General features: G+C 41.0%; 2 protein-coding genes across 2 annotated transcripts; both read right to left on the minus strand.

Annotated features, from left to right (window-relative positions):
- Positions 1 to 346: 346 nt before the first annotated feature.
- On the minus strand, positions 347 to 5,638 carry LOC118223153 (transmembrane protein 169-like). The gene is made up of 3 exons (XM_035409355.1): positions 5,451 to 5,638; positions 4,283 to 4,663; positions 347 to 3,515 (listed from the first exon to the last, which is right to left on the minus strand). Exons 2-3 carry the CDS (start codon positions 4,548 to 4,550, stop codon positions 2,887 to 2,889), a joined length of 897 nt encoding a protein of 298 aa, XP_035265246.1. The 5' UTR covers positions 4,551 to 4,663; positions 5,451 to 5,638; the 3' UTR covers positions 347 to 2,886.
- A 136-nt stretch (positions 5,639 to 5,774) lies between these two features.
- On the minus strand, positions 5,775 to 15,050 carry pecr (peroxisomal trans-2-enoyl-CoA reductase). The gene is made up of 8 exons (XM_035409354.1): positions 14,901 to 15,050; positions 13,703 to 13,836; positions 13,425 to 13,590; positions 12,007 to 12,088; positions 10,636 to 10,732; positions 8,824 to 8,934; positions 8,393 to 8,504; positions 5,775 to 6,368 (listed from the first exon to the last, which is right to left on the minus strand). Exons 1-8 carry the CDS (start codon positions 15,010 to 15,012, stop codon positions 6,286 to 6,288), a joined length of 897 nt encoding a protein of 298 aa, XP_035265245.1. The 5' UTR covers positions 15,013 to 15,050; the 3' UTR covers positions 5,775 to 6,285.
- Between the last annotated feature and the right edge of the window lie 1,490 nt (positions 15,051 to 16,540).

Here is a 16,540-nt window from a genome sequence, read left to right on the forward strand (position 1 = left end):
ATCAAGGCCTGTATCTGGTTTTCATGCCAACTTCTGGCCTTAATTACTTAATTAGCCCTAACGTTTACGCCATCTGACATTTTAGCTATGTTTCTTTATGAGCGCATGAATGACAGGTGTTCCTACGTGAAATGTTTTACAGTGATCTAATCTACAGGTGAACCTGTGCTGGTGTATACAGCCAATTAGCTCATTTAGCCTGGGGGTGGAAACAAAAACCTGCATACAGAGCAGCCCTCCAGACTGGATCTCCCCGCCCCTGGTATAGACTCGGTGGGAGAACTAGAGGATTCCACTGGCTGACGAATAAGCACGAAGCGATACTGCAGTAACCAGAGAAGACAAATTCACGCAAATTGATCGTTTTTATTTCATTGTGTTTAATAATACATGAGCAGAATCTTAGAGAAGCGAAATAAATAAAACACCCATTAATTACAAATATGCACACGTCACAGAGATAAATCTATCTGAATTATAGCTCTGGGTTAAGACAACAGGGCATAGACAGTGATTATACGAGTAGCGTAAGGCTCAGTGACCTGGGTCTGTGAGAAAAATATAGTGTTTACTGCAGTCGGCCGAGGCCTTTTTAAAGAGAATTCTCCTTCATTCTTTGTGTGCGAATAGTACGAGTTCACTGAGTGCCATGGTTTGCACAGGAATTACTGAAAAGGCTCCAACATGCATGCGAGTTATGTCCCAACATTCAGAACTCTGATTAGAAATAAATGTATTTCTTAACCATAAAAGCCTCCGACGCAAATTCCACCAATCAGATGACCTAATTCCTGAAGAGAAACCTACCCATAGTGCACGCTACACACCACCATGCCCTAATTAGGCCAGTTAAAGTGAATGTGCAATTAAGTTATCTATGCATGCTAGCCTTCACATCAATAAGAGATGGCATTTTGCCCTACTTTGGTTCCCCCATGGCCCAGCTACAGTGGGAACCCGGATGTTTTAAGATATTGCCTGGGAGGACATAGCTCTCACATGCTTCCAATTCAAATAAATTAAATAAATAGCTTAAATACAGCCCAATGGAAAACAAGTAAAATATCTGTCTGTCTATATTAAACAGATTATTAAAATAACACTCCCAGCACTTTGCAGTTAGAGGTGGACTGTGCTTGAGTTCTAAATGCATAAATGAGGTTCTGTACCCTTTAGACCACCTGGAATGTCAGTATGCGTGCAAAAGCTGCAATGGGGCAGCCTGGCTTCAGACTCACAACACTGACCAAGTACAACAGATGATTAGTATAACCAATTAAAAAGAAGAGTCAGTTAAAGCCACTTTAGGAATTTAGAAATCCCTCCTGGATGGATATTTTGGTCCTCAATATAAATGTCTGGAGAAGGCCTGGATTAAAAAGCAAAACAAAAACATTTCCTTGAATATTTTGTATAGTAGCCTAATATCTGCAGGTTGCAGATATTATTGTTACATTTTGATTGATCCTTATTTTTCTACAGTTACAGCACATTTCAGTTTACTTGTGTAATTTGTATTGAAAGCCAAATACCGTCAACAATATGAAAAATCTCATTTTGGCCATTTCACCTAGCCCTACCATAGGGGTGCCCAAACGGATCCATGAAGAGCAGATATGGCTGCCAGATCCAGTCCAGCACGACAACACCTGATCAAACTAACTAGTCAAGGTCCTCAATCAAGACCTTGCTGAACTAGGTAAACTGGGTAATTTACGCTAGACAGGAAAAATAAACTTGCATCAACACCAGCTAATTTTGGACAACTATAGCACCTTTAGTTTGGAGATCTGCACCATCTTGGCAAGCTCTTTAGTTGATCCTTAATTATATAATTGTGTTCCTTTGACTTAACACTGATTAGGGCAATTAGAGAGTGCCCACGATGATGTCACTAGGATAAGGATTTACACAGAGGTTAGGCCTACACAAACTAAAATGCATAAAACATACAGAAGCAGCATACCCATGCAATCCATGTTGACATGTGACCATGTAGGCTCAGAATATTTCAGATACTGAACGGATATGGATATGTGAATCCCAAATAAATATTTATAATGATGTTACATGCACCCAATGACTAATGTTTAACTCGAATTATAGCTTGCAAGTTATCCAGTGTAGGGAGTAAACTGCAAAGCAAATTGTACCAATGTAAAATACAATGATCCAATCCCATATCCACAAAAGGAAAGGAGAGAGCTCAAATGTAAGCATCTTGTATTCAATATTGCTGCCTCTATTAGCTTCTGAAAAAATACCAAGCTTTCCAAAAGTTCACAGTAAAATAAATAGTAAGGTTAATCGAATATCACATCTCTCTTTATGAATAAGACTTATTCAAATGAATTTCTTCAGTATGTGCCATTTAAATAGTTCAATAATCCATTGAATGACTGAACAATGAGACAAATAATAGATTATGATGTTATGTTAAATATAGTCAGCAATACTCAGTAACTAAAAAAAAAAAAACACTGACGACATCCACTCATGAGCCTAAATAAATTACACAGAAAACCCCTCTCACATACCGAGTTTAAAAACACCACACTGACACCCTCACCCTGCCCTCCCTTCCCCAACACACACACACACACACAAATTGACTTGTATCCCATGAACTGACGCCCAAAACCCACAAGGAAAATTCTCTAAAACAATCTTGAATTGTGCTTGCTCTGTTAAGAGTTGTTACCAGTTACATTAAGAGGCCTGTTTGAAAAAATATAAATTTGCTGAGGATCTTAACAGTGTAGGGGCTAGCAGGATACATTGGAATTCCAAGAAGAAGAAAGAAACAAACTCCCATAGCTCTTCCCTCAGCGCTGTGGAGGGTGCCCGTCCGCTGGAGCGTCTGTGGTTCTGTGTGGGCGGGGTCAGTCACACAGAGGTGGTCTGCAGGCTCTCGTCGGTCGCCTTGCTCTGGAGGCTCCCGGAGATGGTGTTAGAGTCCAGCAGCTCCACTATGCTGTATGGGGAGCAGTCCTCCAGCCCCAGCTTCCCGCAGGCCCAGCCGCAGAAGCCCTTCTCCAGGTCCCGCACAGCCAGCCACCACTCCCTGAAGCCCCAGGACACCTGCACCACCGCCGCGTACAGCGCCAGGGAGAGCGACACCGCCATGATCAGCACGGGGTAGAAGATGATGAGGAAGGGGCAGAGGGTGATCTTGTGCAGGAACGTCCGCTCCTCGTTGTACACCAGGAAGACGTTGTACCAGGTGAGCGTGCCATAGTAGAAGGAGGTGACGAAGGAGAGGAGGAAGACCACGGGGGCGCAGGAGAGGCTCCACAGCACCACGTGGGGGCCCTGGCCGAGGCCCAGGCCACAGCCGCGCTCGGCGTCCGCGTCGTGCTCGCACTCGGCGTCCAGGCGCTCCTTGGACCGGGTCAGCTCGCGCAGCTCCTTCTCGGTGAGGGTCACGTGGATGTCCACCACCTGACCCTTCTTCTTCCCCCGAGTGATGGTGCCCGTCAGAGTCACGTACCGGCTGTCCGCGGGCAAGCTCCAACCTGCCGACACGGTCAAAGCGAACACCGTCAGACAAACGACCCCAACCACAAGGGGCACGTTTATTAGGCCAAACCTCTAACAGACACACATCATTTTATGAAAACAAGGCTGCACATTGAAAACTATAAACCATTTCACAAAATAATTTCAGAAACAAAAAGCAGCTAACCAAGAGATACAGTAATGAATTTATTTAAATCTAAGGTTGTCACGATATCCGATAATATTGGACATGGAAGATATTGACAATATGATTGTCTATAGCTGCAACACTTACTAAAAACCAAATATGATTATTATTATAAGGATAAAATGTGTATAAAAGCTTTTAAATAATGATGTACATTAGAAATAAACAGATGAGTTACAAATTTCAAAATTTGTATCAGTCTTAGCATTACTGCGCCCACCTGCTCATTTGAAAGACAAATCTGAGTGGTGTTCTTTCCCTGCACCCTTTTCAATTTTGTTTGCATGCTTTGCTTTCAATATTTGGTTATTATTTGCTCTATTTCTAATATTTGGTTGTTTGTATATTGGCTATTTAGTTCATTAATGGCAATTTATTCTTCTGTTCATGTGGTTATTCCACTACATTATAAAAAACAATTATTTTGAATATCATGATATATCTTAAAGGCATACTGACTATATAAAAATGGGATATCGTGACAACCCTGTTTTAAGACCACCTGTGATGCAGTGCCATCTGTTCTCCTGGAGAGTGGGAGCAAATTATGAGACTGCAAAGACTGGAAGAATTCACCTTCCCCTGTGGGGGTAGAGAGGAACTTATCCCCCTCCTCCAAGCTCTTCTCCGCTGCCTCCTCTCCTCCCGGTTCCTCCTCTGCCACCCTGTCTGCCTCAGAGCGGTACACAATGATGGACTCTGGACGCGCTTCCCTCTTCCTCCTCTTCCGTCGTGCGGTCCTCCCAATGTCCTCCTCCTCCTCCACCTGGCAACCTGTTACTTCTGACCTTTGCAGAGAGGACTGCGTAGGGCTCTCAACACCCATGTGCTCCACCTGCTCCATGCTCAAGCTGGGCCTCCTCACACAAAGCTCCACTCCACTGTTTTTCTGAGCCAAATTGGAAGTTAGCTTTCAGAAATGTGCATACGTGTCTCCATTCTGCCAATACTTGCAGTCTGAGAGAAGAGAAATGTTCCATTACATTGTGGCATAGTTTGTCATGAAAACTCAATCCAATGAGGTGGAGTTACTCATAGGTTATCACTGACTTGAAAACATTCAAACAATAGATAAAAAGACGACTGTACAGAAGCAGCAGTTCAAATTATTTCAGCAGATCTTACAAGTATTAACATTTGACATTGGCTAATAGGTAGGCTACTGACGTAGACCGCAGCATAGCGGCATTCTGGAAAACGCAGTGGCGGGGTCGCAGATAGACACCTGGTGGGTTCCTGTTCCTGCCCGTTTCCGAGCCCTTCCGTATTGTATCAGTGTGCATAGCTACATAGTTACACGACAGATTGCGGGAACGTTTTTCATAGAAAGCAATAGGCCTATCTAAATCATAGTAACCTACTATAAATAATTATGAAAGTATGCTTACGAATTGACTGTCAAACATACTTTAATATACGTAAATAGTTTCCACATTAATAGTCCACATACCCGGCGATTTTCTTTTTCAAACAAAACGATAGCGAACTACGTTTATATATATAACAAAAAGCAAAAGCGTTATAAAATACAGCGGGCGTTTCCTCCGCCTTTTCTTTATAAACATTAAGGCTTAACCAGCAACAGTTATGATAAATGAAGGCACACATGTGGATTTCTCATTTAACAGCTGATTATCAATCCCTTTAAATCCAACCAGATGCCCCTTTGTCTACAGGCTACTGTACAGCCAATGGGATCGGCGTAGAAATGGTACCCTTCACCTAAAACAAACAGTCTGCTTACCATTGAAGAGACGAAACCGCAAAAACTGTAACTCCGGCCGAGCACTGAGTTGCAATTATTTTCTTCTTTTTTTAAACATGTAACAACGGCAGAGAAAGCGACAGCGCTAGCTTCCACATCAAGGCCTCTTGTAGCCAAAGCTGCCGGAGCACCAGCTCCCAGGGTCTCTCTCATCCCGCCCTTCCGCTCTCCAGCCTCCCCTGCCCAATCGGAAGGGAATATTTCGGTGAAAAGGCATTTAATCCACAACGAGGCTGAGTGGATCTCTGTTCGGAGATGAGAGCGGAGTCTTTCGAGAAATAAACACTTCACAATCACGCGTCGTCTGGTAAAGCAATACTTCAGTTTATTTTAGTAAGTCTGTTCCTTGACATGGCATTAGAGCACACAGAGTCTCATACATATATAATTGAAATACCCCCCGCCACCGGTGCAGCAGTTTCATACAAAAAAAAAAACAGCTGTATGTGAGTGCTCGCCCGTTACAGTAGGCTACATAGCCTACTCTGTGAACAACAGAGAGCATTCCAATCTAAATCTATTTTTACCTCCTTAAACACTCAAGACATCTTATCAAAGCCATAAACACACAAAATAATACCATTTAACCAATTCATCTTAAAATATTCTTTGTTTACATTCAAATATGTTCAGGCTACATTCTATAAATCAAATAGTACCAATCCTGGCCCCAGAAATTTTTTTTTTTTGTTGTTGTTATTTCATGTAAAGATTTCTACAACCCCATAACCACAAACACAGTGTAAGGCACAACATCTTGGGATGCGGCTGATATTTGTGACCAGTAGTTCTCAGCAGGCCTGGGTTCCACTCCTCACAGTTTGGACTTCTCATTCATAATTTCTCTGAGAGTCTCTGAATTCTCCCCATCTGGTGCCTCCTCCCAGGCACTGTGATCTGATAAATAAACACAAATCAACCAATAAAAACCAGGCGTGTCCCCCATCGTTATAGCTTGTTAACCTGCGACTGTACACATGCTGCTGTATAAACTCAAAGATGAATATGAAAACAGTAATATTCTGATATTACACCCAATTCTGAAGCAGAGCAGACCCAGAATCACTGTGCACTAAACTTGCCCGAGTGGGATTTCAAAAAGGTGGGCCGTCGGTCTCATCTCCCACTCCAATTTCACTCTAGTACCACTCATTCACAAGCTCCAGGCATGACCTGGACAGAGCTAATCCAGTTAAGCACTACTCTGGTGCATGGCTGAGCTTGACGGACCATGCCAATGCCGACTGTGGCTGGCATCCCCATTGGGCAACGCGCATTTGGCAACTGCATCAGTCAGTTAGGGGCCCATGTTTCATCACTTCATCACCCTCTTGCAACCCCAGCTGGTCGATTGGGCGACTAGCTGGGGTTGGAAAGCCTGTAAATGACCAATTGGACATGTCAAATATAAAAACATTTTTAAAAACTGTTCGTCCAACACACTACATCCCACTTCCCCCAACTCATCGTCCCCTGTTGACAAGCAATCGATCTCTCTGTCACTGTCATACTGAAAAACTGAAAAAAGAAGTTAAGCTCAGTGGCCACTTTATTCGGTACACCGGCTTGATTACAGATTGAAATAACATTGCCTGGTCTGATGAATATCAATTTACAAAAATGCAGATGGTAAGGTCAGAATTTGGTAACAACATCATGAATCCATGGATTAATCCTGCCTGGGTCAACAAAGCAGGCGGGTGGTGGCGGTGTAATGGTGTTGTTTTCTTGGCACAATAATAGGCCACATAATAGCAACTGAGCATCATTTATTGCCACAGCAGACCAGACCTGGGTCAAATACGTATTTCTTTTGGATTCAAATACTTTTCAACGCTTTACTGGTCTTGTCTGGTGTAGTGGAACTAATGAAATACTCTCAGAAAGTGCACACCCTGCCTTCTGGTCATATTTGCAGGCTCAATTACACCAGGCAAGATCAATAGAGCACAGAAAAGTATTTGAATCCAAAACAAATACGTTTTTGACCCAGGTCTGCAGCACACCAAGCATTGTAGCCGACCATGCAAATCCATTTATGGCCACAGTCTACCCTTTTTGAATGGATATTTCCAGCAGGATAATGCACACTAACATGCCAGCCACAGTTTACTCCAATGGCCTACACAGTCCCCAGATATCAACAGATCAGTATTGGGATGAGGTGGCACAGAAGGTTCGCTGCATGAATGTGTGGCCAAAAAATCTGCAGGAGCTGCATGATGATATTGAGTCAGCATGAACCAAAATCCCTGAGAAACGTTTCCAGCACCTTGTTGAATCCATGCCACGGAGAAGCTGTTTTGGAGGCAAATAGAGGACCCTGCCTGGTACTACATGACAAATAACAGTGTAACACATTGTAACAGTGTTACTAATAAAGTGGCCACACTGTGTGTGTGTGTGTAACCTTGAATCTGTTAATTCCAAAATGCACTGAGAATACATTGCATACACAGGATAAAGAAATGGTACTCCATCTATTGGCCAGTATCCGGTACTACCAAATAACATAATTCAATATGACATGAACAACTTCAGGGAGGAATTAATCTGAACATTAATGCTTACCGAATACAAATTAAGTTACAAAGGATGAAAAAACAAAATTCCAAGCTACAGCTTCATATGTGTTGTCCACCATAGAGAAGTGACATTCTATGCTGTCCATATCATTTTGTCTTTGTGAAGGGAAGACCTGTGTTGCCCCTTATCGCGCAGTACCACACTCAGCAATGCATACATATACACCACAGTATACAGTGAAAAGTGTAGGTGTCACATGCAAACTAGATAACTCATTTTAAATGTTGCTCTGGTTAAAGCCACCAGCTAAACGTATGTAGAGTAATACATGTACATTTTAGACTTCAAAGCAGCCGTACATAGCACTTCAAATAGCTAGGTATGGACAGTGGTACCTGGGACTTCCCAAATGGAATGGTAGAGGCTCTGGCCAGCGTCCACCCGAAGTGTGGCCCCAGAGATGTAGGAAGCAGCAGGGGAGAGCAGGAAGCACACTGCAGGAGAGATCTACAGATGTGCAGAGGGGGGGAATTTAGAGATACATAGAGGAGACACTGCAGGAAAAATCCAGAGAGGAGAGGCAGTGCATGAGAGATCTACAGAAACAAAGAGGAGAGTCACTATAGTGGAGATCTACAGAAACAAAGAGGAGAGTCACTATAGTGGAGATCTACAGAAACAAAGAGGAGAGACACTATAATGGAGATCTACAGAAACAAAGAGGAGAGTCACTATAGTGGAGATCTACAGAAACAAAGAGGAGAGTCACTGCAGGGTGCTTATATTAGAGGTCATTCAATACCGTGATGGGAAAAAAAAATCTAACCTCTTCTGGGACTCCCAGTCTTTTGGCTGGACTGAAATTTATGGACATCTTAAACATTGCTGGTCCAATTTCCTTATAGTTGGCCACTGCAGTTTTAGAAATTATGGTTCCCTAGAAAACAGAGACATAAAATAGTTTGCCTTATCAAGCAATAGCATATTGTGTGTTATAAGCATGCGGTAAAAAACAAAAAAAACAGCACTTTTTAAACACCCCCCCCCCCTCATTTCAGGGCACCATAATGCTTGGGACAACTGGCTTTGCAAGTGTTTATGATTAGTCAGGTGTTCTCGATTGCTTCCTTAGTGCTGGTATAAGAGAGATTTTGGTGTCTAATCTTGAGTCTAGGCTTTTTGATTGCCTTTGGAGTCCATTATATGTGTTTTTCAACATGAGGACCAGAGTTGTACCAATGAAAGTCCAAGGAGCCATTATGAGGCTGAGAAATAAGAAAAAACAGTCAGAGTTCAAACCTTATCAAACGCTTATCAAAATCATCCATTTGCAACATCATTAATAAGAGAGCACAGGTTAGCTCAGGAATAGCAAAGTGCCTGGTAGGCCAAGGAAGACCTCTGCAATAGATGACTTCTCACTGTAATGAAGAAAAACACACAAATACCTGTCCAACAAATCAGAAACACTCTTTGGGAGGCAATTGTGGATGTCTAAGTGACTACTGTTTGTAGAAGACTTCACAAACAGAACTACAGTGGCTACACAGCAAGACACAAATCACTAGTTAGCTGCAAGAAGAGAATGGCAGAAAGTTACAGTTAAGAAGTACCTAAAAGAGCCAGCAAAGTTCTGGAAAAGGGTCTTGTGGACAGATGACACCAATATTTGCTTGTATCAGGGTGATGCCAAGAGCAAAGTATGGAGCCAAAAGGAATTGCCCAAGATCCAAAGCAACCCTCCCTTTTCTGTGAAACGTGGTGGTGGGAGTGTTATGGATTGGACATGTATGGCTACCAAAGGTACTGGCTCACTTGTCTTCATTGATGATGTAACTGCTGATAGCAGTAGAAGAATGAATTCTGAAGCACCTTATTTGCTCAATTCCATGCAAATGCCTCCAAACTCATTGGACATTGCTTCCTCCTGCAGCAAGACAATAATCCAAACCATACTGCTAAAGTTATTTCAAGCCAAAAACAGAAACATTCTTGACTGCCCAAGTCATTTGCCTGATCTGAATCCAACTGAACATATGCTCAAGAAAAAATGTAAGGCAACTAGCCCCCAAACCATACAGGAACTGAAGATGGCTGTGGTACAAGCCTGCCAGAGCATTACCGAAAAAGATAATGGTGATGCCTACAGCTCACAGACTTCAAGAAGTCATTGCATGCAAAGGATATGTGACAAAGTACTAAACACGACTACCTTAATGTACATAACATTCATATTTCCCAAATATTATGGTGCCCTAAAATGCAGGGGCTGTGAATGAAAAGCACTGTAATTTCTATAAGTGAAACCAAAAATGACCCTTCAATAAACGCAGAGAATCAGCACTTTAACCAAATGTGAATTGTTTGATTACAAATCTAAAAATTGTGGAGTACAGAGCCAAATCAAGAAAAAAAGCCTTTGTCCCAAACATTCCGGAGCTCACTGTTCATTAGTAAATTTAGTACAAAAATCAAGCATGTAAACAAACAAGTTCATGGAAATATGAACCACACCACAACATTGCCATGTACATCTAGCTCTATTACAACTGGTCTTGGTACAACTTTTCCCAAACCCAACTGCTAATCTGAGACCTCACCAACTTACCAGAGCACTTAAAAAACCAGATTCACTCACCGGTGCTATGGAGTTCACCCTCACACCACTGGCTGCCCACTCGATGGCCAGGCTCTTGGTTAAGTTGTCCACCGCTGCCCTGGCAGCTCCTGTGTGTCTGAAAGAGATGGGGAGAGAGAGATCTCAGATTTCACCTATATTTCACAAACTGCTAAATCCACAGCACTTCAGTGGAAGCTCCAACAACACAAAATTTCCAGAGTTTATGCAGCTGTGTTGCGGATACTGCACACAGGTTCCTGCTCAAAAGGCATGATATTGGTATAGTATAGCGGACAAATGTGACAGTCTAAATGCACATTCTAAAAATGGTAGCAATACATTATTTATCCAAAATTAAGGAAATATAAATGGCATAAATTCAGCTGTTGTTATGTTGAGAAATGTAATAATCTTTTAAAATTATAATAAAATGAATTTTAAGTCATATTTCCTACGAAGTCAAAATGTTAATAAAAGTTATATTGTTTTATTACCACTGTAATATAGTTTTATTACTATGAAAATAGATGGTCAAGGTAATAACTGAGCAAATGCCAAATGCATTGAATATTGAATGAAACACAGAAGCAAAAATGAGAATGTCCTCCACAAAAATGGCTGTACATATAGTGCTATCAAGCTGAATAACTGATATATTGCTGAATAGACCTTGTTGCACAGTATTGGGGGCGGGCACTGTGTCACAAGGTGAACAGACATAATAACCCACAAAGTAAGGACATGAAAACGGGAACAACATGGTACAATGCACCTCTACTAAAGGTAGAACAAAAGGATACCACAGGAACACAGGCAAGCTCATACTGCGGCCATGTGGCAAAGACGTCTCCCCCCTTAGGCCTGGGAGCTAGGCCTTTAGCAGAGCCCATCAATTAGGCAATGGCTTTGAGCTGTAATGGTGGCCAATGAGCCAGAGCTGTTAGCCTGCCTGTGAGTGGGGCCAGCACTCTCCGTGGTCCTGCGGCTTTCCCAGGTGGCGAACCACCTGAGGTTCTGAATGGACAGCGCCTCAGAACACAGCAGCACCAGCTGTGCTCCTGCCCAACTATTCCTGGCATCGCAGCCAAAAATGTTGCATTATTAGGTATAGATAGGACTATAAAAATGTATCTTTAAGCTATTCACAGAACAGACATATTTGTGATTTAACATTTATAAAACACAAACGTTATGCACGTTTATGCATTTTTAAACCATTCCTATGGCACTGGTTGTCACCCTGAAATTTAGTCTGAAACCTATGCACATTCTGTGAATGAGGCACCAGGACTGAAACACACAAATCAGAGACGCTATTGAGCCACTGACATCACTAACAAGTCACTCGCATCACAAACAAGCATCTCATTCCACTACCAAGCCACTTACGCCATGCCAGGGAATCCCTTCCACATGTCAGCGATGATGTTGACAATTGACCCTCCATGTTCCTTCATCCATGCCCTGTACACTGCCAAAAAAAGACAAGGTCATAGGTTTGATTTCCATACGTTTTACCAGTGAGCAAGGTCGTTATTACCACAGTAAGTGTTAAAATGTATACATGGATAACATGTTCATGTTTGCCATGGACAAGGATGCTTGCTACACAAATAAATAATTCAATGCTCCAATCACAATGTCAAGTAAGAATGAGCATCCATAACTTGGGTTTGTAGAAATTCAGACTTATACTTGCCTTCGACAACAACGAGTTTGCTGTAATCTCGTTAAACAACCATCCCACTGTGAGACATTTAACATCCAATAACCACAAGGGAATCCTCAAAAATCCTTACTGTTTATAGAACTTCATAAGCTGGCTGAAAGAACTATGATTAGTGTTTTAGAATAAGGTGAATTTTTGATGGCAATATCACTGAAAGCTTTTACACACTGATTGATTATTATTTTATCAATTACACTGATTGTATTTATTGAATTATATATATATATATATATATATTCTCTTGCAAATTACAGCCCAATGTGAATTCATCCACATTGCACTGCCAGGAAGAATTAGCTGCACAGGAGATCCTTTATCCGTGTTGGTTTCTTAAACTGAAAGGACTGCATTTGAGCATTCAATTTAAGGAAGCTGAAGATATTAAAATATTAATGGGGAACAAAATTGAAATAATGTCTATGGGACATTCCATGTGAATTTGGACACAAACTTCCCTTGATATTGCTCCAAAACAACACTTACTTTAGAGGAAGGATAACTGAAATGTTTGACATTTGGGTCACAAATATGTTGAAATACGAGAAATCTGCGATCAATGTGCGGCACCTACAGGGCATTTTTGCACTACAGATGCCTGGTTTAAGACTTTTTAAAAAAAACAATAAATCAATGAACAAGTATTTCAGACCTTAGTTAAGGGAAAGGTTAAAACACTGATTTCAAGAATTAACCCAGTACAACACAATGCAATAAAATTAAATTGTGTTCTTCCTGTACACATCCCAGAGTGCTTCACAAGAAAATTACAAGTAATTCAGCTATCGGTCCAAACTAAGAAAACTAAGCACACACAAACAGACAAGTGGTTAGACTTGAAGTAAAAGAGACAACTGAAGGTGTGCCTCTAATACAGCTTGGAATTAAATTCCAGAGACAACGTCCACAATCACAAAGAGCTTTTTCCCCAACAGTTTTTTTGTGAGGAACCACCAAGAAATCAGGAGACTACATAAAGTTCAGTACAGTGGAGGCATGCACTTGATTAATTCACTGCATCGCTATCCTCTTGCATCGACTGAATAAAGTTTCGTTTTTCAAAGACAAACCAGCTCCTCACCTTCCTGACAGCAGTGGAAAGTTCCAGTCAGGTTTGTATCAATAACAGCCCTCCAGCCTTTGGCACTCATGAGTTCAACCGGACTGGAGAACTGTCCTCCTCCATTGTTGACCAGGAAGTCAATCTTTCCATGCAACTTCAATGTAGAGGCAACCAAGGTCTTCACCTGCATGAGGAGGCACCATAGACAGAGAAGCCTTAACATCAAGTTAATTGCAACTCATGAAGGTTTTCGAGCATCAGTTCACATGCGCCCTTTTACAGTTCTTCCCGTTTACCTCATCCTGATTGCGGATGTTGCACTGAATGGGTGTGACTTTAGCTGGGTTGGTGTGCGGGATTCTCTCGGACAGCTCCTTAGCAGCTGCCTCCAAACGCTCCAACTTTCGGGAGGATATTACCACACTGCATCCTGCAGACACAAGAAACTGCTCCATATGCAAGAAACAACTTGGACACAAAAAATAGCTGGAGAGGAGTGTTTATGCTGTTCTTCAGCTGTGGCTAAATTGTACATCCTTTGAAAAGTGACTACTTTAAGGGACTGAATACACTGTTGCTCAATAAACTGAATGTTTTCTGTCTTATCATCATAGCCCGCTTTGCAACCATGCATTCGGTCATTCCGCCACTAGGTGCCTCTATGGGATCCAATATTATAGCAATCCCAGAAGTACATCGTTTTTTTAAAACAACGTGCTGAAGCACTGTCAATGAAAGCATTGTGAAACAATAAGAAAAACCTATTTGTGAAAACTAACTAAATAAATACATAAATAAATAATCTGGACGCGTTTTGCTTACATCCGTGCTCATGTAAGAGTTTTACGAATAAAACAGAAATAACAAATAGAATGTGGCTTTCCAAAAGGCAAAATAGTTGGAATTCTGCACGTCTATGTAAAATATAGTTAACCAGTTCACTGGTCACTTAAAAACGTAAATGTTCAGAATTAGCTGGCAAGGAAAGACTGCATAAACCTGCAAAAACAGCCTTAAAGGAGTAACATGGTGGTTGAACGTGACACTTCCCAGTTGTCTTTAGGCAGGGTAGGGGTCTGGAAATCCAAATGCATGTGCCACGCTAATGTAACACACTCGGGGCTGCAGGCCACATATTAAGAAGTAAAACCGTTTAAGTATTTCGTTTAAAATATAGAGGAAAACTCACGGTGAATCGCCAACGAAATTCAACCAAACAGTACACTTTATCGTCACGTTCATTACATCGGTATCATTAATATATCTCCTTAATAAGGATTTACATGATCAAAATTCATATTAGACTTTTGATGCACCTGAAACCAAATAAAACATATCCAACAAACGTAGATACTGCATGCACTAACACCAATTTCGCTAACGTTACCTTTGCCTGAGATTGTCTAGGTTAAAGTTCAAAGAACTCTCCGAGCATACACTTGTCAATCCACATTTGGTGATCAGACATTTTATTACAAAAAAATACATACATACCTAGCTGCAATAATTCTGAAGTGATTGCCTTTCCGATGCCCGTGCCACCTCCTGTCACTATTGCAACTTTATTATTGAAAAGCCCTGCTTTAAAAACACTGGAGGCAGCCATTTCCAAACGCAAGCTAGTGTCGTCACGTGACTTTTTTTTTTTTTTGGACGACCATTGTCCTTTTATAGCATATGGTTTCATGTTAATAGGAAATTGTTTCAGGGGCACAGAAAAGATAAAAGTTTCAATATTTAATGTATGTATGTTCAGAACCATTGTAGATTTCTTTTTAGTCTTTCACGTGCACCAGTTTTCACACACTTACACACAGAAATGTTAATAAATTTGATAACACTATTACAAGGGAAGGGGGGTTAGAACAAGTTTGATACTTTCAGGTAGTCGAGATGTCTTTCTTCAGTGTGAAACAGAATGTAGTTTGCAGCAAACATGACTTTTTCTAAAAGGTTGAATCAGATTTCATTTTGTAAAAATATTAACCACTTCTTTAGAATTCTATTCAACTTTGCATTTTAAAATAAAATATTTCATTCATGTATTTTACCATTACTTTACAGCATCACCATCTCTGTATGAAGGATTTTTACCATTATCAATCCACAGGAACATTGGTTACTATTGTTGTCACTAGTAAGACTCCAGTGGCAGTAGGATCATTCATGGCTTTGTGTGTGAAGCAAGAAAATGTACTTCAACACCAAAACAGCTTAGAAAGTTTTCCAAAGACTGCAGTCATTTTATAGACAATTATACTCATTAGTTTCTTATATTATGCCATTAACACTTCTCTTCTCAGTTCTCAATCAGCACAAGTTCTTCACTTGAAAGACCCTGTAGATTATATAGGGAGCTGTGCCACACTTTCCCCAAGCCCATGTTGCACGTACCATGGCAAATATCTAATTACTGCATCTTGTTTTTCAGTGTGCACACATTTTTCTTTTTTCTTGTGCATGTGCCATAGGAAACAGTTCTAGCAAAAAAGATTCAGGTCAATTTCAGAATAAGGTAACAAATGTTTAACCCCGGCAGTAACATTGCAATACATGCTGCTCTGGTGTTACTTTATATTAACTTTCTTGCTTTTAACAACGAACTCCTAAAATGCCCCAATACCAGAAGCTTCGGTAAATACACTACATAAAACAGAAAAACTGTCTGGGCCAATCAAAAATGTACATCAAAACTCAAAAGATCAAAAAACGCAAGAAAGGGAACCATCCCATTAAGGTACACTCCCACGTAAAATTGTCATCCAGTTAATCAGGAAGTAAACAATGCATTCCCATGTTCTTAAGATGGTTGCTATGAGCCCTTCTAGTCCACAGGCGCATTGAAATATTCTGTCAAAAAACTCCAGCTATACATATACCCAGTCTAGTCCAAACCCGTGGGTCTTTGAACCAATTTCTTCTACTGCTGCCAACAAGTGCATTTCCCCAAAAATCAGTTTTTGTATGTATTTAATAGTAGAAAAGACCTTGCAAAAACTATGACAAAATCTACAATAATTTTGACAAAGCACATTAGACAGTAGCAGAGTATACCTGCTTTAACTAAGATCTTGCTAAAGAGCTTTCACACATTTTAGAGAATAAAATTCAAAGTGCCACCTGGTCCATTGTGG

The sequence above is a fragment of the Anguilla anguilla genome, chromosome 3 (assembly GCF_013347855.1).
Source record: "Anguilla anguilla isolate fAngAng1 chromosome 3, fAngAng1.pri, whole genome shotgun sequence".
Taxonomy (NCBI): Eukaryota; Metazoa; Chordata; class Actinopteri; order Anguilliformes; family Anguillidae; genus Anguilla; species Anguilla anguilla.

Coding starts and splice junctions, on each gene's coding strand:
- pecr (XM_035409354.1), bottom strand. CDS start 15,012: ATGGCTGCCTCCAGTGTTTTTAAAGCAGGGCTTTTCAATAATAAAGTT. Junction 13,591..13,702: donor ACATCCGCAATCAGGATGAG/GTAAACGGGAAG, acceptor CTCCTCATGCAG/GTGAAGACCTTGGTTGCCTC. Junction 10,733..12,006: donor AAGGGATTCCCTGGCATGGC/GTAAGTGGCTTG, acceptor CATCTCTTTCAG/ACACACAGGAGCTGCCAGGG.
- LOC118223153 (XM_035409355.1), bottom strand. CDS start 4,550: ATGGAGCAGGTGGAGCACATGGGTGTTGAGAGCCCTACGCAGTCCTCT. Junction 3,516..4,282: donor CTCTACCCCCACAGGGGAAG/GTGAATTCTTCC, acceptor CCGTGTCGGCAG/GTTGGAGCTTGCCCGCGGAC.